The following is a 23,742-nucleotide window of genomic DNA, read 5'->3' on the forward strand; positions in this document are numbered from 1 at the left end:
GAACCGTGAAGCATTTCCGGGGGCGGGAGGCGCAGGCTGAGTCGGTCGCGGCGGCGACGGCTTGAACGGGCCTGAAGCCGGTGGCGGAAAGTGTCCCGCGGGTGGGTTATGCGAGTGCGGAGCCCTTAGCAGGTACTGCGGAGTTGAGACAGCAGGTAGCGAAGGGGAGGGGGGAGGCCAGAGAGGTTTAAGGGCTTCTCTGCAGGACCCGGCGCGCGCGCCCCCAGCCGGCAGGCCCATTCCGCCGACCAGGATGCTTTAGCCGCGCTCGGGCGGTTGGAGTCCCGGAGCCCCCGGGCCGCCTCCAGCCAGTCCGGTGCGCCGACCGCGACACCAAGGCCCCGGAGGCAGCGTCTCGCCCAAGGTCACCCCGCGGTGGCGGACCTTGGCGGGCCAGAGCGCTTGGAGATCCCGCTCGGGTTCGTCTGCTGGCCTTTCGGGGGCGCCGTGTGGGTGCGGCGCGGCGGCCTCGGGTTCGAGCCAAAGCCAGGAGAAAGGTTGTGCCCAGACTTGGCTAGTATCTGTCTCTGTTTACTTCTAAGTAGTGTTTCCCCTCGCTTGCGGTCTCTGTCACCTGTTGTCACCTGCCCTTTTTGCATCTCAACTCGGCCCCTGTCAACTTTGTGTTTCTTTCCAGTGTGTCTCTCTCAAGCCCGTCTCTATCTGGACCCTGTCTTTATTTCTGCCTCCACCTTGCTTATGTGGTTTTTCACCCTGTGTTTCCCTCTCAGCCCTTCCTCTCATTCATGGCCTGCCTGTCAGCTCTGCTCTTTGGCCGTCCGTGTTGGTGCCAGTTTAGTGTCTTTCTCTCTTGTTTGTTGCCTCTCCTAACTGGGTTTGTCTGGGCGGGGCAGGGCAGGCCTGCCCGGACCTCTGAGCCATGCAAGGTGACTCATGACCCTGTGAAGCTTCTTGCCCTGGTGACATTCTCAGTGACTAGACTGCAGTCTGGCCCTCAACTCTGACAGGTGTCGCCCAACCTAAGTGTCCGGTGCAGAAGCAGGCAGACCAGAGACCATCTCAGGGCCAGCGTACCTTGATAAATCCTTGCCTTTTCCTACCCATGGCATTTTGGGCCTGCACAGCTCCTGAATTCCCTTCGATCCGTCCACGTACCCCAGGATGGCCTCCACAGCTCCCAGGAGCCTCCTCTTTGAATTACAGCTGCTTAACTAGGCCTGTCTACAGGCTAAGGAAGGGTCCGTCTGAGATCTTGTGTCCCTGGGGGCTCATGGAACAGTAGCAGGATTTCTAGGAGAGCTGTATGCTTAGTGCAGAAATTGTGTCAGTATGTACAGTTAGATTATAAGAAACCTAATAATTTGGTATTCATTCTTTGCTTTACTAAGGTACTCCCTGGAGAAATAAGCCAGACCCAGAAGAACAAATACTGTATGAGTCCACTTATACTTTGTCCAAAATAGGCAAATTCATAGAGGCAGACAGAAGGTAGAATGCAGTTTACCAGGAGCTGGTAGAGGAGGGAATGGAGAGTTATTGTTTAAGGGATACAGAGGTTTAGTTTGGGATGATGAAAAGGTTCTGGAAATGGATAGTGGTGATGGTCGCACAACATCGTGAATGTGTTTAATTCTACTAATTGGACACTTTAAAATAGCAAATTTTATACTCAGTATATTTCATCACAGTACAGGGAGGAAAAAACCCTTGCTCATTGGAGAAGCTCGGTACTAGCCAGCTCTTTGAAAATGTGCTTTTAAAAATTTATTTTGTAGCTCTTAGGAACATTAAGTTGTTTGTTGATGCCTGCTCTTGTCAGAGCTAATGTCCTTAGAAAAGGACTTCGGTCAAAATAATTCAGTTAAAATCTTCCCTCAAGTTTTTTACTTGAGGCAGATTACCACTCTAGCTCTCCTCCCATGATCCTCGGATTCAGTGCAGGAATCTGCTGCATAAATAGGGAATTTCAGGAAGACTTTACTTTTCACATGAAGAAAACCGTTAGGGTTGGAAAAACAGCCCTGTTATGATAACACAAAATTATGTGTCATTTCCTGTGTCTTTTCTGATGGGGGGGGGGCCTTTGTATTATGTTCTTATTTAAGCTATTTTGTCTGCTATGGTAGTTTATCAGTCTTTCTTGTGAGATGTAGCAGCTGAATTACTACTGTATTGAATCCTAGGATACCATGGATTGAGGAGAAAACACCACCAATTAAGCTATGGCATGTGGTTTTGTAATCACTTAGGCTTATGAAAATTCTTTTTGAAAACATTTTTAGACTTATTTAGACATTTTTACATGATACCATTCTAATGCCTAAATTTTAAAAAATAAGTGAAATAAATTGGTGAAAGTGTTAAACTTTTAACATTCATACTCTTGAATACTTGTAAGTTCAGAGATGGGTCCATACTTTCCCACAGTGTCCTTGGTGCCATCAGAAACATTGATGAGGGTCTCAGGCAGTGACAAATATTAAAATTTCCACTTGACCATCACATCCTGATTGCAGAAATTTTGAAATATGCCTCTTAAAATCCGTTGAATGTGCTGTGTATTATTTTCATGAACTTTTCCTTTTTACTTTACATTTATGGTTGGAAAGATTTTTGTCTTATTTGCAACATGTCGAGAAGACTTTCCTTTTTTGTTTTGTTTTGTTTTGTTGGTATGTAGCTAATCATTATCCTAAAACCCAGTGCTGTGTCTGCCTTCTGTTTTTCTCAATTCGAGCTTCTTACCCCAGTGCTAATGAATATGAGAGTGCATTTAAAACCATTTCCTTGGCTATATTGTAATGTAATGGCAGGATGACCGATAAGTGGGGTTTGTGGTTAGAACAATACCTTCTCTTTTGAATCTCAGAGAGTTTGCTACAATGGAGTATTTGCTTTTGGCTTTTTTTTTAAGTAAAACATTCAGCTGTGTCTTAAAATTAAAGGGAGACAAGATTCAAAGTCCATAAAGTAGGTAGCTTATTTTTAAAAAATCCTAAAATAGATTTTAACTAAGTTCTTTGGCTAAAGTGTTCCAATTAGGAGAACCTATAGGGGTGCTGATTGGCAATGGTCTGAAGACTGAAAACACTTTTCCAAAGGATATTTTAATTTTGTAAAATTACATAGACACTGATCCATGTTGGTTTTCTATTTTTAACCAAAGTACCATGGTAATGTAAGACGGTTATTAAAACTGGGTGAGAGATTTAGGGGTGTACAGAACTCTCGGCATTTATGTAACTTTTCTGTAAATCTAAAATTATTTCAAAATTAAGTCCATTTTAAGTACAAGGCAGAAGCTAAGATAGTACAGACTAGAAGTTAATATAACCGAAGATACCAGTTTTCTTTCTGCTGCTCAGAAATAAATCCTACACATGTAGTATTTATTAGCAAGGCACATGTATATATTGAATGTCACCAGCATCGTTTTTACATTTTCAACGTGATTTTTTTCTTTCAGAAGTCAGTGTGATTCTAATTTGAAGCAAAACTGAGAAATGGGTTCCTCTTCCTCATTCATCCATACTGCTTTGTGATGGCCATGGCATAAGGGGCTTTTTTCAAGGATAACACCTTTGCATTAGGTAGGTAAGCTATAAACTTACTAAAAATACAGGTTTTTAAAATTATTTACTAAAATGGTTTATTTTTCAGCAAAAATAAAGATGTATTTGTATTTAATTGTTCTAGACCATAGGTTCCCATACTTCTGAGCAGGAACTGTCGCACATTTTAAGGCCAGTCACTGCTCTACATTGTACCATTACAGCATCTCACTTCAGAGAAACTTATCAGGGACTTTTTTTTTTTTAACTTAGAACAATATTAGATTTAAATTAAACTTTAAAAAAAAATTTTTTTAATGTTTGTTTATTTTTGAGGAAAAGAGAGACAGAATGCGAGCGGGGGAAGGGCAGAGAGAGAGGGAGGCACAGAATCCAAAGCAGGCTCCACTCTTTGGGCACAGAGCCCGATGCATTGCTCAAACCCACGAAATCCAAGATCATGACGCAGGCCGAAGTCTGATGCTTAACCGACTGAGCCACCCAGGCACCCCTAAATTAAACTTTAAATTTGAATTCTGACCTACCACTTTTGAGATATATAACCTTGGGCAGGTCTTTTAACCTTCCAGAGTTTAGTTTACTCGTCTTTTTTTTTTTTCCTTTTTAAGATTTAATTTCTTAACTTTTTTTATTTTGAGAGAGTGAACTTGTACATGAGTCAGTTGGGGAGAGGCAGAGAGAGAGGGAGACAGAATCCCAAACAGGCTCCATGCTGTCAGCACAGAGCCCGACACAAGGCTTGCTCCCACGAACCATGAGATCATGACCTGAGCCAAAATCAAGAGCCAGATGCTTAACCTGACTGAGCCACCCAGACACTCCTGAGATTTATTTTATTTTTTCATTTTATTTATTAGAGAGAGAGAGAGAGAGCATGAGAAGGGAAGGGCCCAGAGAGAGAATCCCAAGCAGGCTCCACGCTCAGCTCAGAGCCCAGGGTGGGGCTCAATCCCGTGACCTCAGGATCACAGTCTGAGCCTGAGCCAAAATCAAGAGTTGGATGCTCAACTAACTGAGCCATCTAGGCACCCCAAGATTTGATTTTTTTTTTTTTTAACTAATCTCTACACCCAGCACGGGGTTCAAACTCATGAACCTGAGATCAAGAATCACATGCTCTTCCAGCTGAGCCAGCCAGGTGCCCCTAGTTCACTCATCTTTAAAATAAGTGTAATGATTCAGGAGTATCGCAGTTGCAAGACCCAGGTTTACATAGCTTGCCCTTTGAACTGCAAAGCATCTGGCTAATATAAAGAACGAACTTTGGTAGGCATGGGGTTTTGGTATTTTTGTGTATTTGTGCCAATCTTTAGATTTACTGAAGTAGTATTTACTGTGTTTAAATGTGCTCTCTACAGTAAGTATGCAAATTACCTTTATGGTCTAATTAAGAAATCTTTGGAGGGCTTTAAGACCAATGGGTCTGCTTCCCTATTGTTAGCTGTGTTTTAAGATATGTAATTGTGTTTAAATAATGCGTAAAATTTGATATGCTGTTCTTTAGTTGTATAAGAAATACATTAAACTCATCAAAATTGAAAGAGATCGTGGAGGTCATCTAGAGTTTGGTGATTTCTTCAATATTTTCCCATTGTCTTCTGCTTTTAAAAAAGCCTGGGTGGATCAGTTGGTTAAGCATCCGACTTTGGCTCAGGTCATGATCTCACAGTTCGCAAGTTCGAGCCCAGCGTCAGGCTCAGTGCTGACAGCTCGGAGCCTGGAGCCTGCTTCTGATTCTGTGTCTCCCTTGCTCTCTGCCCCTCCCCCACTTGCACTCTGTCTCCCTGTCTCTCTCAAAAATAAATGAACATTAAAAAAAAAAAAAAAGCCAGAGAGCATCCATGAACTATGGAGGGAATGAACTGAGATAGGTGTGTATGTTTTAGAACTGTTACTATTAGTTTTAAAAGAAACAAAACAAAACACTGTGTGTAATATGACAAATAAAATTGCAGTACCTTATTAAGTCTGAGGATGGTGAATAATTTGCTCTGGGGTTTAGGAATGCATCATATGTTATAGATGATTTCAGTTGTTTATTTGTGAAAGTAGTATTCACCTTTACTTTCCACACTATCATCACAGGTTATATTAGGCCTGAGCAAGTGTTTTGAATTTAATTCCAACTTCACCACTTACTAGTTAAGCAAGTAGTTTAGCCTCTTTGTCTATATCCTATTCTTCTTTTTTTTTAATGTTTATTTTTGAGAGAGTGCATGCGTGTGCGAGAGAGGGGCAGAGAGAGAGGGGAACAGGATCTGAAGCAGGCTCTGCGCTGACAGCAGAGAGCCCGATGTGGGGCTTGAACTCACAAACTGTGAGGTCATGATCTGAGCCATAGTTGGATCTGAGCTTAACCTACTGAGACACCCAGGCACCCTGTGTCTATTTCCTATTCTGTACAATAAGATAAAAACTACCTATCCAGTGGATTGTTATGAGGATTGATGAGATAGAATACATACAGTATTCTGGTACAATGCACACATTTAATAAATAGTAGATGCTGTTGTTATTCCTACCAATTACAACATTTTCCTAGTTATCCAGTTTGGAAACTTCAGAGTCGGTATAGGTAACTAGTTTACCTTGCATTACTTTATTTCTTAAACAGCTTTACTGAAACATGATTCATGTACAATTAAAAGTTTTTTAGTAGGGGCACCTGGGTGGATCAGTCTGTTGAGCGTACGACTTCTGCTCAGGTCATGATCTTGTGGTTTGTGGGTTCGAGCCTTGCATTGGGCTTTGTGCTGTCCATGCAGAGCCTGCTTCAGATCCTCTGTCTCCCTCCCTCTCTGCCCATTCCCCACTCTCTCTCTCCCTCTCTCAAAAATAAATGAACGTCAAAAAAAAGTTTTTTAGTGCATTCAGTGGGTTGTATAAACCCATTCTAAAATTAGATTGTGGGACAATCTAATTTTAGAATTTTCATCCTCTCTCCCCCACCTCAAAAAAAAACAAAAACAAAACAAAACACACAATTAGCAGTGATTCTCCTTTCCTTTCCCTGTAGTTTCTGGCATCCACTGATTTACTTTTTGTCTATAAATCTTTCTGTTGTGGACATTTCTTATAAATGGAATCATACAAGATGTGGCCTTTTGTATCCAACTTCTTTCACCTGGTATAGTGTTTTAAGGTTCAGCCATGTTATCGCATTTGTCAGTACGTCATTCTTTTTTATTGCCAAAAGAATGGCATAGTACAACAATATGTGCGTGGTACATAATAAAATGGAGTAATATTTCACTGTATGGATATACCACCTTCTATTTATTCAGTCATCAGAGGAGGACATTTGGGTCGTTTCCATTTTTTGGCCATTATGAGTAATGCTGTTATGGACATTCGTGTATAAGTTTTTGTGGATATCGTATGTTTTCAATGCTCTTGTGTATATACCTAGTAGAATTGTTGGTTTACATGGTAACTTTATGGTTAACTTTTTGAGGACCTACCTCAAAAGTAGCCACACCATTTTATATTCCCACCAGCAATGTATAATGATTTTAATCCTTCCATATCGACATCAACACTTGTTTTTGGGTCTTATATATCATGGCTGTCCAAATGGGTAGTATCTCATTGTAGTTTGAATTTGCATTTCTCTAGTGAATAATGATATTGAGCATTTTTTTGTGTGCTTATTTGTATATCTTCTTTGGAGAAATGTTCATTCAAATCCTTTGCCCATTTTTCAGTTGAGTTGTCTATTATTAAATTTAAGAGTTCTTTATGTATTCTGGATATGGGTCATTTAACAGTGATGTATGATTGCATATTTCTTCTCCCATGTTGGAGGTTAACTTTTCACTCTCTTGATGGTATAATTTGTGCCTTGCACTGGCTTTGAATCTTCCTGCCTACCAATTCAGTCAGTCCTACTGATTCTACCTCTCTGTTTTCCATACTCACTGTTACTTTCATTGCCTCAAACCTGGTTTCTTTGCTAAAATCTTATAATTAAGCCTGTACTTCAGACTTACTCCCGCTTTTAAGTGCATCAGCAGATTGTCTTTCCAGAACACATTTCACAACATATCACTGAGAAGTTTCCAGTGCTTCCCGGGGCCCACATTTAAATAGCAGATTCCAGGGGTTCCTGGGTGGCTCAGTCGGGTAGCTCTTGATTTCGGCTCACGTCATGATCTCATGGTTCATGGAATCGAGCCCCTAGTCAGGCTCTGCGCTGACAATGCAGAGCCTGCTTGGGATTCTCTCCCTACCCCTCCTCTACTCATGTTCTCTCTCTTAAACATTTAAAAAATAAACTGTGCTCGGGGCGCCTGGGTGGCACAGTCGGTTAAGCGTCCGACTTCAGCCAGGTCACGATCTCGCGGTCCGTGAGCTCGAGCCCCGCGTCAGGCTCTGGGCTGATGGCTCAGAGCCTGGAGCCTGTTTCCGATTCTGTGTCTCCCTCTCTCTCTGCCCCTCCCCCGTTCATGCTCTGTCTCTCTCTGTCCCAAAAATAAATAAACGTTGAAAAAAAATTAAAAAAAAAAAATAATAAACTGTGCTCTTAAGGGACCTCTGTCTGTCTTAGTAGAGCATGTGACTCTTCATTTCAAGGTCCTAAGTTCAAGCCCCACGTTGGGCATAGGTCTTAACTTTAATAAAAAAAGAAAAAAGAAGAAGAAGAAAGAAAGAAAACCTGGGTGGCTCAGTCAGTTAAGTGTCCACCTCTTGATTTTGACTCAGGTCATGATTGTGGGATTGAGCCCCACATGGGTCTCTGACGCAGAGCCTGCTTGGGATTCTCTGTCTCTCTCTCTCTCCCTCCCCCCCTCAAACATTAAAAAAAAAAAACAAAACTGAAACAATACCCTCAAAACTGTTCTCTGTTTATCCCTTGCTATTTTCTTTTTTGTTACTGTAGAATGTATTTACAGACCCCATGTACTTACAGAATAAAACTAACCAGGTTTTTAATTCTTTAGAGGGAAACATTCTGTTTGGGTCTGAAAAATTTCCCTTTGTGGGTGGATTGTTTGGGGGTCTTTTTCCCCTCCAAATTTTTTTTAATGTTTATTTATTTTTGAAAGAGAGAGGGCACAAGCAGGGGAGGGGTGGAGAGAGGGGGAGCACAGAATTGAAGCAGACTCCAGTCTCCAGCTGTCAGTGCAGAGCCCGATGTGGGGCTCGAACGTGCGAACCACGAGATCATGACCTGAGCTGAAGTCAGAAGTCAGATGCTTCATGGACTAAACCACCCAAGTGCCCTTTGGGGGTCTTTTACCGTAAACCTGAATGCTGTTAGAATCAACTCTTAGCTCTTTAGCTGACACCAGGGGTTAACATGAGTTGAATGTTTGGGGCCAGAGGCTAGGTCTTACTCTTAGGACAGCTTGAGCTCTGTGTACTTTCTTCTGTGTTCGTGAAATTGTGATACCAGGGACCTACTTTAGTTTCTTTGGCCCAGCTGGCAAATGATGGGCCATGTCTTTGCCAGTTACTAACTGAACTCCACCCTCTCGTGCCAAGTTTTTAAAAACTTTCTGCTGAGGCATTATACAAACATTGGTATTCCAGTACAACCACCTCTTAATGTTGCTAATCTGCAGGACCTGTCCCATAGTCCACCCTGGGATTTGAGCCACAGCCAGACCTTCCAAGTGAACAGGCGTTAGTGTTCTTCTCTCAAGATTGCTACTATTATACCAGGATTGCCTGGGGAACTGGGTGGAGTTGCAGAGGTAATGTCTCTTTCCAGTCTGGTCCCATCTACACTATGTCCTTAATTAAAGTTTACCAGATAGCTCTGGTCCCTAGTTTCCAGGACTCAGGCCAATTTTTTTCATTTTCCTTAGATTAGTTTGGTTAGGATGTGATAGATGAGAATTATATACTGCTCTCAAGTCTTCCTCTTACCCTGGTGATACTAAAATTTATTGTGAAAGGATATGTAATTGTAGGCTATACCAGGTCCCCTCCTCTGAATTTCTCTTGGGTTTATAGTTCTCGTGTGGTGCTTCTATCATGCTTTGCCTTGAATAGCAGGGTTGTATGCATGTTTTTCATTCCCCCTTACCAGATTATAAACTCTGGACGGTGAGATTCCTTGATCATCTTAGAAACCCACCCCCCCAATAATGTGCATATAGTGTTTTATGTCGGTTTACTTATTTATGTGTTCATTTTAGTGAGTTGATTACTTCTGTGAAAGTCGTTAAAAATTGAAACAGCATCTGTACTATCAATACAGATCACAGCTACCACAACTGCCTGTGAGTTTGTAAATATGGCTTATATGGCAGGAAAATCTGAAGGAGAGTTTCAGTCTTTGCATGTTAGTAAAATCAGGGAATATATAGAAATGCCGCACCTGCCCAAAGTTAAGGGCAGAGATCAGATACTTTTTTTTTTTTTTTTTTTAAATAATCTCTACACCCAACATGTGGCTTGAATTCACAACCTGACATCAAGAGTTGCATGCTCCACCAACTGGGCCAGCCAGGCACCCCAGAGGTCAGATACTTTTAAATTATAAGGACCATTACCACCTTGACATAGTTGAAAGTAAAGTTACATGACATTTTCCCCAAGTTTTTTTTTTAATGTGTGGTAAAAAAATATATCACTAAATTTACCATTTTAACCATTTTCAAGTGTACAATTCAGTGGCATTAATTACACTCACAATGTTATACAAATGGCAACACTTTCTAATCCCCCAGTTTTTTCATCACAAAACAGAAACTCTACCTATTAAGTAATAACTCCCATTTCTAACTCCCCTGAATCCATGGTAACCTCCAATCTACTTTTGTCTCTGAATTTGCCTATTCTAGATATTTCACAGAAGTGGAGTTATACAACATGTGTCCTTTTCTGTCTGGCTTATTTGAGTTAATGTTTCTCATGATTTAACACAATGTTGCCAGGTTTATGTTGTAGTGTGTATGAGAAATTCATTACTTTTTCTTTTTTTTTTAACCTTTATTTATTTTTGAGACAGAGAGAGACAGAGCATGAGCGGGGGAGGGTCAGAGAGAGAGAGAGAGACACAGAATCTGAAACAGGCTCCAGGCTCTGAGCTGTGAGCACAGAGCCCGATGCGGGGCTTGAACTCAAGGACCACGAGATCACAACCTGAGCTGAAGTCGGATGCTTAACCGACTGAGCCACCCAGGTGCCCCTGAGAAATTCATTACTTTTTGTGTTCTGTATTGTCTTTTAGGTATCATTGATTTGTTATAATGTTCAGGTTCTCTATTTCCTTATAGATCTTAAGTCTGGTTTTTCTATCCATTACTGAAAATGAGGAATTGGAGTCATAACTTGTTGTTGTAGATTGGTCTGTTTCTTCATTGTCCATTTTTGCTTCATATATTTTGCTCCATATAGACTTCTTAGTGAATATATGTGTATGGTTCTGTCTTCTTGATAGAGTGAACCTTTTATCAATCTGTTAATGTCTTTCTTTGTTCTTGTAACCTTTTTGACTTAAAATCTATTTTGTCTGGGGGCACCTGCGGGGCTCAGTTGGTTAAATGTCTGACTTCAGCTCAGGTCATGATATCACGGGTTCATGAGTTCGAGCCCCACATCGTGCTCGCTGCTGTTAGCTCATAGCTGCTTCAGATTCTGTCTCCCTCTCCCTCTCTCTCTCTCTCTCTCTCTGCCCCTCCTCTCATTCAAGCGCACACGCGTGTGCTCGCTCACTGTCTCTCTCAAGATGAGTAAACATAAAAAAAAAAGTCTATTTTGTCTGATAATAATACAGCCACTCCATCTCTCTTGGTTACTCTTTGCATGGAATATCTTTTCTATCATTTTACTTGTGTGTTATATATTGTCTCTCATAGAAAAGATATAAATAAACCATGTTTTTTAACCCATTCTGCCAGTCTCCACCTTTTAATTGGAGAGTTTAATCCATTTACATTTAAGTACTGGTGAGAAAGGATTTACTTCTACCATTTAGCTGTTTTCTGTATACCTTGTATGTTTTTTGTTTCTCAATTTCTCCATTACTACCTTTTAAAAACATTTATTAAAAAAATAAAGCATTTATTCTTTTTTGGCATGCCATTTTGATTCCTTTCATTCCTTTTCATGTATATTATTATTTTCTTAGTAGTTACATTGAGATTTACAATTAATCTCTTAAACTGTTCCTTACACCTCCATCCCTTTCCCTTCATTTTGTTATTATCATGGATTACATCTTCATACATTGCCTATTTATGTTGATTTATAAGTATTGTTTTATGAATTTGCATTTTCAAGCATACAGGAAAAAAGCTATAAGTCAAAATAATAACAGCTTTTATGTTTATGTTGTTAACCTTTATCATTGGTCTTTATTCCTTCATATGGCATTGAATTACTACGTAGTATTCTTTTTTTTTTTTTTAATATTCATTTATTATTTTTGAGAGACAAAAAGAGACAGAGTGCAAGCAGGGGAGGAACAGAGAAACAGGGAAACACAGAGCACTTGAAGCAGGCTCCAGGCTGTGAGGTGTCAGCACAGAGCCCAATGCAGGGCCCGAACCCACGGAGATCATGACCTGAGTGAGCTCAAGTCGGATGCTTAACCGACTGAGCCACCCAGGCGCCCTTACCTAGTATTCTTTTATCTCAGCTTGAAGGATACCTTTTTATCATTTCTTGTAGAAAAGTTCTGGTAATGAAGGGCACCTGGGTGGCTCAGTCGGTTGAGCATCCAACTTCGGCTCAGGTCATGATCTTGCAGTTTGTGTGTTCGAGCTCCACGTCGGGCTCTGTGCTAACAGCTCGAAGCCTGGAGCCTGCTTCAGAATTCTGTGTCTTCTCCATCTCTCAGCCCCTCCCCTGCTCATGCTCTGTGTCTCTCTGTCTCTCAATAATAAATAAACGTAAAAAAAGAAAAGTTCTGGTAATGAATACCCTTACCTTTTGTTTATCTGGGAGTGTCTTAATTTCTCCTTCATTCAAGAAAAGGTAGTTTTGCCAGATACAGAATTATCGGTTGACAGTTTTTTCTTCTAGCACTTTAAATATGCCATACTACTACTTTCTGACCTGTATGTTTTTTTTTAAGGTGTGAATCTTAATTGAAGATGTCTTTCACGTGATGAGGCATTTCCTTCTTACTGTGTTCAGCTCCCTTGTCTTTGACTTTCTACTTACTATTTAACTTACAATGTGTCTAATGTGGATCTCTTTCGTTTTATCCTGCTTGGAGTTTGTTGAGCTTCCTGGATGTATAGGTTTCTCTTTTATCCAATTTGGGAAGTTTTCTACCAGTATTTCTTTTAATACCTTTTCTAGGGGCGCCTGGGTGGCGCAGTCGGTTAAGCGTCCGACTTCAGCCAGGTCACGATCTCGCGGTCCGTGAGTTCGAGCCCCGCGTCGGGCTCTGGGCTGATGGCTCAGAGCCTGGAGCCTGTTTCCGATTCTGTGTCTCCCTCTCTCTCTCTGCCCCTCCCCTGTTCATGCTCTGTCTCTCTCTGTCCCAAAAATAAATAAACGTTGAAAAAAAAAATTAAAAAAAAAAAAATACCTTTTCTAGTCTTTGAGACTCCCATGGTGTGCATTTGGTACATTTAATGATGTCCCACAGTTACCTCACACAGTGTTCATTTCTCTTCATTTTTCTCACCACTCCTCTGACTCAATAATTTCAATTGCCTTGTCTTTGAGTTTGGTGACTTTTTTTTCTTCTGCCTATTTTAAATCTGCGGACTTTTTACTTCAACTTGTATTGGTTTCCTGTGTCTTTCAAACAAAACACCACAGACTAGGTGGCTTAAGTAACAGGATTTTTTTTTTTTTCCTCACAATTCTAGAGGCTAGAAGAGCAAGATCATGGTGTCTGTAGATTTGGTTTATCCTGAAGCCTTTCTCCTCAGCTTGCAGATGGCCACCTTTTCACGTGTCTTCACATTGTGTACCCCCTAGATGCTGCTGTGTGTCCAAATTTAATTTCTTACAAGAATACTAGTCAGATTGGATTAGGGCCCACCCTAGTAACTCTATTTTAATGACCTCTTTAAAGGCCTCGTATACAAATACTGTCACATTCTAGGGTTTTGAGGGGCGGTTAGGGCTTCAACTATTCTTCTCAGCTCCAGAATTTTTGTTTGGTTCCTTTTTATAATTTCTATCTCTTTACTGACACTATTCTCCTGATTTCCTTTAGTTTTTGTCCATAGTGGGGATTTTCGTGTGCGTGTGCGCGCACGCGTGTGTTTTGAGCAATTTGAGTATATGTAAGATAATTGATTTACTTTAGTATGACTAGTAATTCTAATGTCAAGAATCCCCCAAGTATAGTTTCTAATATTCTTTTCCTTGTGAATGCATCTCTCTTCCTTGTTCTTTTATACTTTGTAATTTTTGGTTGAGAACTAGAACATTTTAAGTATTTGAATATGGTAACTCTTGAAATTAGATCCTTCCCATCCTATGGGACTTCTTTTGTTACTTGTTGAGGGCTGCAGTTGTCGGTTTGCATGACAGTTTTTCCAAGCTATTTTTGCCAAGTCTGTATCCCTTGTTGCATGTGGTCACTGAACTTTCTGTTGTTTTATCTGTGTGGTCAGCCTGTGACCTGACAGACTTCCTTAAATACTTTGACCCAGGCTCGGGGGTGGGAGGGAGGGGGAGCATGTTTGTCTTTTGAAATCTTATGATCAAAAAAAAACAAAAATTATGCTCAGTGCTGCTGGGGAAGCCACTGCTGCCTGAGAGGGCCAAAACAAAGCTGCATGGATCCACCATACTGGCCAGAATGTAAATGCCCCAGTTTTTGGAGGACATATACCTTGTTGTCCTCCCTGCCACGAGCCAGCCACTCTAGGAGTGGGTCGGGGTGGGGAGTGGGGGTTATAGCTGGTTTGTGCGGGCAGTACTGCTAGTGAGGTTCAGCAGCCTCTCTCTTCAGCAAGCATTGCCTTGGTTGCTACAAGTGTCTGATCAGATTCCGGAGTTCTCAAATAGTTGATTCTGATCCTTCAACAGCTTACTGGTTGTTTTGATGGTGGGACTGATCCCGAGAGCTTCCTACTCCACCATTTTCTCTGTTATCACTTATGACATTTATTTTTATAGAGTTGTTTTTAAAAGTGTTGTTCTCAGTCATTTAACATTCCACAACATTATTTGAAATCTTGATGAGAAGATTAATATTCAATAATAGTGTTGGAAAATAGGCTAGACATTTTGGAGGGAAAAGGGCTGGATTCCAACCTTACTCCTTATGCCAAAACAAACTCTTTGTGTATTAAACATTTAAAAGCTTTAAAAAAAAAAAAAAAATGCTACCAGGGAGGGGCACCTGGCTGGGTAGCTCAGTCAAGTGTCCAATTCTTGATTTTGGTTTGGGTCATGATCTCATATTTTGTGAGTGAAGCCCCGCATCAGGCCTGCTTGGGATTCTCTGTCTCTCTCCTCTCTGTCTGCCCCTCCCCTGCTCTTGCTCCCTCAAAATAAATTAATTACTTAAAAAAAAAAAAAGTGGTACCAGGGAAAAAAACTAAATCTTTTTATTTATTTAAAATAATCTTGGAGGGGCGCCTGGGTGGCACAGTCGGTTAAGCGTCCGACTTCAGCCAGGTCACGATCTCGCGGTCCGTGGGTTCGAGCCCCGCGTCGGGCTCTGGGCTGATGGCTCAGAGCCTGGAGCCTGTTTCCGATTCTGTGTCTCCCTCTCTCTCTGCCCCTCCCCCGTTCATGCTCTGTCTCTCTCTGTCGCAAAAATAAATAAATGTTAAAAAAATAAAAAAATTTAAAAAAAAAATAAAATAAAATAATCTTGGAGTTGGGGATGCCTTTCTATGTCTAACACAAAACCCTAGAGCCATAAAAGCAAAGACTGGGTAATTTATATAAATTTCAAAGTTAATTTCTTACATTTATAAAAAACTAAAAATCAATAAGATGAATTGCCCAATTTATTTGAACAAAGAATATAACTGATAATTTATAGGAAAAACACATGACCAGTAAACATGAATAAAGAATATCGTTCTCATTCATAATTAAATAAATATTGATCTAAATAATAATGAATCATGGATTATTTACTTAGGAGGCTTGCAAACTTTTTTTTTCTTGTTTGATGTCCAGAATTGTTAAGGGTGTGGAGTGTTATTTACTGTTGATAGGAGTGTGACTTGGTGCAACCTTTCTGGAAAGTAGCTTTGTAATATACATCAAAATGTCAAATGCACAGTCCTTTGACCCAGCAATTCCGCTGATAGAATTTACCCTATAGATATTTCCAAAGATACGCCAAGATAGTTATGCACAGTATAATTACATTGTGTATTTATTTTTTTTTATTCTTTTTTTTTTTTTTTTTTTTAATTTTTTACGTTTTTATTTATTTGTGGGACAGAGAGAGACAGAGCATGAACGGGGGAGGGGCAGAGAGAGAGGGAGACACAGAATCGGAAACAGGCTCCAGGTTCTGAGCCATCAGCCCAGAGCCCGACGCGGGGCTCGAACCCACGGACCGCGAGATCGTGACCTGGATGAAGTCGGACACTTAACCGACTGCGCCACCCAGGCGCCCCACATTGTGTATTTATAATAGCATTCCTCATAATTTCAAAAGCCTAGACAATTGAAATTCTATAAGAGAGCTGCTTAAATTATGGTAAGTCCATATAGTAGGAACTATATAGTCATTAAACAGCATTGAGTTAGTTCTTTTTGTGCTAATGAGAAAGTGAGAGAGAGAGCACAAGCTGCAGATGGCAGAGAGACAAGGACAGAGGATCCTAAGCAGGCTCTGCACTGACAGCGAGCTGGATGTAGGGCTCAAACCGCAAGATCATGACCTGAATCAAAGTCGGACACTCAACTGACTGAGCCACCCAGGTGCCCCTATTTTTGTTTTAAATTACTATGAAATGTTTTAAGAGGTATAAACCATAAATTAATACTTATTTCTAAAAACACCATCTTACCTCTTAAAATTATTATTGACTTATCTGGTATTTTGTTATCTTCCTAGAAGAGGGAGAATGATGTTATAGGAAAAATAGGATAGGCTTTGAAGTGATGAAGACCTAGAATCACAGCCCAATCTCATAAAAATTAGCTCTGGGGTGCCTGGGTGGCTCAGTCGGTTAAGCGTCACACTTCGGCTCAAGTCATGCATGATCTCACGGTCCATGAGTTTGAGCCCCGCGTCCAGCTCTGTGCTGACAGCTCAGAGCCTGCAGCCTGCTTCAGATTCTGTGTCTCCCTCTCTCTGACGTTCCCCTGTTCATGCTCTGTCTCTCTCTGTCTCAAAAATAAATAAACATTAATAAAAATTAGCTCTTATTTTAACCTTGGTAAAGTTACTTGAACCTGAGTTACTGAACCTGAGAATATCGATCTCTATATTTGCAGTCATTACAAAGTGGAAAAAAGGAGTACAGTCCCTGCTATACAGTACCTACTCAAGAAACATTAGTTTCTTTTCTTGGTCTTTCTCCCTATCTCTCAAAGATGACTTTCAATCTTTGGGTTTTTGGGGTTTTTTTAATGTTTTTTATTTATTTTTGAGAGAAGACAAGTGGGGGAGGGGCAAAGAGAGGGGGGCAGAGGATCTGAAGCATGGTCTGCGCTGACATCAGTGAGCCCAGTGTGGGGCTTGAACTCACAAACTGTGAGATCATGACCTTAGTCGAAGTCGGACACCCAGTGCCCCTGGGTTTTGGTTTTGGTTTTGGTTTGGTTTTAATCTCATACTTAGAAAACCTGGCATTTAGCAATGTTTGGATATAGTTTTAGAGCCAGATGATGGATAGTGCCAATAAATCTCTTGGGTTTACTGGTTTATTTTAATTTACTGTGGAATTATGGGGCATGAGCAGGTGTTTAACAGAGTTTATCTTGTGGATTGCTGCTGTTAGAAAGCTTCTCTAATGCTTGACTACCCCACTAAATATATTTACAGTAACCACACAGGCAATCCTTTATTCTTTGTTATAACTTTATCTTCGGATTGAGGTCATTCAGTAACAGGGACAATATTTAGTATGCTCTTTGGTCTGTAAACAATTTGGAAACCATCAGATAGAAGGAATACCTTGCCTTACTTACCGCTTCATTCTGCTTCACGTCAGAAGCTCCTAAAAGGGCTAAAATTCTGCTGGCACCTAAAGAAAGTCACATTGTTTGGGACTTCAGTGAGTTTGCACCTGTGGTGCTGAAGGACCAAAGGCAAGATTGTTCTGACCACTTCAGCCCCCTTTCCCCTCACTCCTGCACTGGATTTTAGGCTAATGGTCTCCTTTCAGTTCCTTGCAGTGGCTGAGTTCATTCTAGTCTCAGAAACTTTACATAAGTCTTTCCTTCTTCCAACACTTCCATCCTCACTTCCTCACCCCACCTTGGCAAATGTGGATTAAATCTGAGGTCTCTTAAAAATTCTACTGCTTGGACAGGTATCATGTTTGTCTTGACTAGAAATATGTACTTTGTTTTATTTAGGAGATTTGTACAGCTTACAAACACATCTCGGAATTCTATTCTCATTCATAGACATAGGCAAAGTGAAGAGTTAATACCAGGAAGAGTAGCGGGTTGTTCCTGGCACCCCCGCACCTGCAAGCTTTGCTCTGGGGGATGAATGCTCCACCCACTAATGCCCACAAGCAAGGGACTCTATGGAACTGTGGAACTTGTCTTAGTTTTCTTAGTGATCAATAAGTGTCTCTTTGGGCTGGAATTAGCACTCGTTTTTCTTTCTCTTGTAGCACTGAACAAGATTTGTGATGAAATGGAGCCTGGAACAAACTCTTTTCGAGTAGAATTTCCTGATTTTTCCAGCACCATTCTGCAGAAACTGAACCAGCAGCGCCAGCAAGGACAATTATGTGATGTCTCCATTGTTGTCCAAGGCCACATTTTCCGGGCACACAAAGCTGTTCTTGCTGCCAGTTCACCCTACTTTTGTGACCAGGTACTCCTGAAAAATAGCAGGAGGATTGTTTTACCTGATGTGATGAACCCAAGAGTGTTTGAGAACATTCTCCTATCTAGTTATACGGGACGTCTAGTAATGCCTGCTCCAGAAATTGTTAGTTACTTAACAGCAGCAAGCTTCCTCCAGATGTGGCATGTGGTAGACAAATGCACTGAGGTTTTAGAGGGAAACCCTACAGTTCTTTGTCAGAAGCTAAATCATGGCAGTGACCACCAGTCTCCTAGCAGCAGTAATTATAATGGCCTGGTCGAGAGCTTTGAGCTGGGCTCTGGGGGCCATACTGATTTCCCCAAAGCCCAAGAACTGAGGGACGGAGAGAATGAAGAGGAGAGCACCAAAGACGAGCTGTCATCTCAACTCACTGAGCACGAATACCTTCCCAGCAACTCGTCCACAGAGCATGACCGGCTGAGCACGGAAATGGCGAGCCAGGACGGGGAGGAGGGGGCCAGCGACAGCGCCGAGTTCCACTACACCCGGCCCATGTATAGCAAGCCCAGCATAATGGCGCACAAGCGCTGGATCCACGTGAAGCCCGAGCGCTTTGACCAGGCATGTGAGGGCATGGATGTGCACGCGCCCTACGATGAGCACCAGGTCACTGAGTCTATCAACACCATGCAGACGGAGCACTCAGTCCAGCCTTCGGGAGTGGAGGAAGACTTTCACATCGGGGAAAAAAAAGTAGAAGCAGAGTTTGACGAACAGGCTGATGAAAGCAATTATGATGAGCAGGTGGATTTCTACGGCTCTTCCATGGAAGAGTTTTCTGGAGAGAGGTCAGATGGTAATCTCATTGGGCACAGACAGGAGGCTGCCCTGGCATCGGGCTACAGTGAGAATATTGAAATGGTAACAGGGATTAAAGAAGAAGCTTCCCATTTAGGATTCTCAGCCACCGACAAGCTGTATCCTTGTCAGTGTGGGAAAAGTTTCACTCACAAGAGTCAGAGAGATCGACACATGAGCATGCACCTCGGTCTTCGGCCTTATGGCTGTGGTGTCTGTGGTAAGAAATTCAAAATGAAGCATCATCTCGTGGGGCACATGAAAATTCATACGGGCATAAAGCCCTATGAGTGTAATATCTGTGCAAAGAGATTTATGTGGAGGGACAGTTTCCACAGGCATGTGACTTCTTGTACCAAGTCCTACGAAGCTGCAAAGGCTGAGCAGAATACGACTGAGGCTAACTAAAAATAGGATCTGGCCCTTGAGTGGCAGGCACAAAAATAAACTATGGTAATTATGCAAATCTGGGCACAGATGATGCGTGCTACTTGCTATTATGAGAGAAGCTTAAAAAAAAATGGAAGATATTTCTGAAAGACCAGCTCTAAGTAGGCCAATTTAAAAATCTAATTCCTCAAATTTGTATGTTCCTGTCCAGGCCTGGAGTGGGTAATGGGGATAAGTTAACCCACTTCCCAGCTGGCAAGGTAAACCTTCAGGCCCGTTGTGATTGAGGCAGGTGGACTTGGTAATATAGACATCTGCACTTGGAACTGGACTCCAGCCTACCAGTTCTGTTTCAGGTGGCAGCAAATTTTGATCGCTCATTACAAGGTCACGTTGGCATTTTATTTAGCTCTCACTATAGATACTTAGGTAATGTGGGTTTGTTTTAGTAGCTGCTTCACTGAATGAAAGGCTACTTCTGTAAAAGCTAACAGATAATGTGATTCCTAGGATGCGAAGTTGATTAACAGAGCTCTCTTGTCTGGTTTTATTCTTTCTAGAGGGTATTTTAATGAAAAACTATGGAGACGCTAAAAGGGTGACATTCTAAGTAAGAAACAAATAACTTATGGTACAAGCTTCAGTTTCTGTAAGACGCCACTGTCACGATGTGTTTCAGACTCTTGATAAGGCAAAAAAGTTTTGTATTTTAGTACTAACATTTAGTTTGGACAATTGTATCTAATTGTAATTCTCTAGGGTGCCAGAGATAGGTATTTCTAATTGGTTTGCTGTCCCAAATCCTGTGTAATTATAGCATCCACACAGTGGGATCTGCTCTGTGGCTAGTAGGCGTCTAGCCTGCTTTGACCCTGACCATGGTACCATATTGGCTGCTCCAGCCATTTCTCTCTTAGGTTATGATGCTTCCTGAAGAGTTCAGTCCATGACCACAGTTGGTGGGAGGGAGCCAAGAGTCACTGCTGAGAGTTACCTGTGAGCGTAGGGAGTTTATGGAGTGCTCCGGTGAAACTCCCCAACTGTCAGCGAGAGTTGCTGAGTATCAGAATGTTGAGTGGCAGGAAAAACAACTGCCCAAGAAAAGAGGAGTCTTGAAGATACACTGGTAGGGGAGGTAGTCCCAGAGGGGTACATAGAGCTAATGCTGCCAGTTCTTTAGGAGTGCTGGAATGTGTTTTAAAAGGGGGAAAGAGGGAGTCCTAATTTTAGAAAGTAGTCTACAGATTCATGCTCCCAGATTCTAGATAAAGCTGCATAAATTTCCAAGTCCACACAGCTGTATGTACCAAAAAACATCGAGAAAAGCAGCTATTCTTGAGACCTTTTCTGCAGCTCAGTCAGATGTTTTAGGTTAAAAAGGAAGCATATATTCAGGATGCTTTTAAGCTGTGTAATATACCTGAAGTTCTCACCAGGGTAGGACAGGGTGCTACTATTATGTCAACTTTTCCATAAATTACTGGTCTTTTACTTCCAAGTGGAAACTTTTTTTTCCTTAAAATAAAAATAACTTTTCCTGGATTTGAGGTGAAATTTTTTTTCAGAAGTTTGGCTTTGCTCTAATGCGATAGACATTGCTGGCAATGGCCTCTGGTCCTTAAGCTCCAATCACGAAGGAAGGCATTTATTTGTTGAACAGTATCTGGAAAGGGGAAAGAAAGTACTTATTTACCAGTTAATTCTTGTAATCAACATTACAAAACAGGGATCTATTCATTAACACTGTATCATTCTCAATATATAAAAAGCACTTTGTATTTAAAACTTTATTATAAATATATATATATATTGATTTTTTTAATCTAGAAACTAGATATTACCTCTTGGTTGTTTGCCACATTAATATTCTCTTGGTGTTGAAGCTTCACCGGTTAACAGTCCTTTCTCTGCATACATGACAGATGTGTATAGAGGAGACTGTACAATCAAAGTTCAATTGCTCCTTCTCATTTTTTCATGTTAGAAGCCAATGGATTTTAGGTATGATCCTGGCCATTGTGTGTGAGGAGAAATTGTTTTATTATTCCTACTAATTTCAGTACTAAGGCATTGAAGCCGTTTAGTTCTGCCAAAAGCCCATCACCCTCTCCCGTGGTATTAGCCAATCATTTTCTGCCTGTTCGGAAGGTTTGATGTGCTGTTTCCCATTAAAGATTGTATTCAAATGAGCATTGGGACGTTTTGGGAGAAGAGTCTGAGAGATAGAATAAAAACGTTCTAGAAAAGTCATGGTTCTTCAGTTATGCTGAAATTAGCACGGCACCTTTGTTATGAGTAATGATGAAGAATTCTTGTTTAGCCAGGAGTGGTGGGCAGCCCTTGGGTGGTAGTTTTGCAAGTAGTCAGTTGTGCCGGGACTTATTTAATGTGTTGTGAAGAAAGGTGTCCTTTATTGAAATCCTTATATGTACATCAACTAAGTATAGAATTTAAAGTGTAAGTTCCTCACACCTGCTGTTTTAAGTTTTTTATGGTAGTTGGGGTTTCCTTTAAAATTAGGGTTGCTAATCGGGTCAGCCAGAGCCTGTGAGATGGTTGGGCATCTGAAATGCTGGCCATGTTCAGAGAGGCGGGGAAAAGAGATTGCCTTAGTTTGGATAGTGAAAGTGAATTTTTATAAACTTTGCTTTTTAGGATTAGGAAATCATACTGTATTACTACCTTTTTTCTCCTGCCCACTCTGGGTTGGATAGTCTCTCTCCTTAGCCTCAGTACAGCTTTAGAAAATCTTTATCCTTCCAAATGAGTTTGGATAGTTGTGGGTAACATTTTCCAAACAGTCTTTCAGGGATCGTGTTAATGGCCTACAACCAAGGTATTTGTCCCCTACTTTGAGTCTTAACTGTGGTTCTTCTCCAGTCCCAGCAGGAAAGGGCTTCAAGGCACCACCAGTGGTATCTAATATTAGTATTTATACCATGCCTTTAATTTTAGGTGTACACATTACAACAATCCACTTGGTAAAGTAGGGATCACCGTCTAAGGAAGGACTGCGGTAGCCTTCCCTCGAGTGTTGAGGGTTACCCCCAGGCGCTCCTGGGGCCCGGCCTGTTGATTCTCATTTCTAGATCTCACCTTCCTCTAATCCCTTCTTTATGCCACTGCTTTCAAAGAGTCTGCCCAAAAGGGTCTTCTCCATTCTCATGGTCATCTGCTGAACGAAACTGACCCTATGTTGACTTCTAGCTGTTTAGGAAAGCTGCTTGGTCTCAATGGCCCCTTCCTGCAGAGGCACGCACATCCCCAAGCTGCTGGGGAAGTGATGTGGGGGGCAGAGCAAAAGCAGCCCAGTCGTGTTTGCCCTGGAGGGGGGTGGGGGGAGGATTGGCCACAGCCCTCTGGGTGGGTGGCGAGGACTCCATCACACCAAATCCAGGGGTCTGTGTTTGTAAAGGTCTCTGATAATTTAGGAATGCTGGAAAACAAGCAACATACTTACCCCCTTCCCCAGCCCCCATCTGTGCCACACTAATTTTGTGATTTAATTGCTTTCATGGGTGACTAACTTTGTTCAGTAAAACCAGGGTTTGTTTGTTTGGGTTTTTTCTTTGCTACTTACATATTTAAAGGTACATGTTTCTTGTTTCTTATTTCAAATCTCTACTGATAGTGCCCAATGGGAAGATGCTGGAACACATTTTGCAAATGTGACATTTTTTTTTGTTTGTTTGTTTTTGTTTTAGTGTTGCTTGAAGCCTGTGTCATAATGTCAGTTGCTGCTGCCTTCTTTCCTTTTATGAGGTTCCCAATGTTTCTTCCAGAAAATTACTTTATTTATGCAAGTCAGGTGACTCTTAGACCACAAAACCATTTGATGATAAACAGATTATCATTAGGTGCATATCTTATTGATATTTTGTGAAATGTTATGCCTGTGTTGCAAAAGTTGAATAGTTTTGTCTTTATATATTGCTGTCTTCAGTGTACAGCATGGTTTTACTTAATTGAATGTTACTGTTTAATATTTTCTTCTTATAGAAGAGACCATGCCCTTTTGTATGACATGTTTTAATAAATGTTATCCGTCAACTTTGTAAAAGTTTTGTTTTTCACTCTGGTTATATGACCACATGTCTTTGTTTTCATCCTGGCTTT

At 41.3% G+C, this 23,742-nt stretch overlaps 1 protein-coding gene across 4 annotated transcripts; it reads left to right on the top strand.

Moving 5' to 3' along the window:
- Nucleotides 1–23,686, top strand: ZBTB43 (zinc finger and BTB domain containing 43). 4 transcript variants are annotated; one of them, XM_025914597.2, is made up of 3 exons: nucleotides 1–132; nucleotides 3,428–3,551; nucleotides 18,218–23,686. In XM_025914597.2, exon 3 carries the CDS (start codon nucleotides 18,241–18,243, stop codon nucleotides 19,642–19,644), a length of 1,404 nt encoding a protein of 467 aa, XP_025770382.1. In that variant the 5' UTR covers nucleotides 1–132; nucleotides 3,428–3,551; nucleotides 18,218–18,240; the 3' UTR covers nucleotides 19,645–23,686. The 4 variants fall into 4 exon arrangements, with proteins under 4 accessions (XP_025770382.1, XP_086540201.1, XP_086540200.1 ...); XM_086684074.1 differs by having other exon boundaries at nucleotides 15–101; XM_086684073.1 differs by having other exon boundaries at nucleotides 22–155.
- The last annotated feature ends 56 nt before the right edge of the window (nucleotides 23,687–23,742 follow it).

Source organism: Puma concolor, chromosome D4 (assembly GCF_028749965.1).
Source record: "Puma concolor isolate L17-30 chromosome D4, mPumCon1.1.hap2, whole genome shotgun sequence".
Lineage (NCBI taxonomy): Eukaryota > Metazoa > Chordata > Mammalia > Carnivora > Felidae > Puma > Puma concolor.

Bases quoted from the DNA above. Each gene is read 5' to 3' on its own strand.
- ZBTB43 (XM_025914597.2), top strand. From the start codon at position 18,241: ATGGAGCCTGGAACAAACTCTTTTCGAGTAGAATTTCCTGATTTTTCC.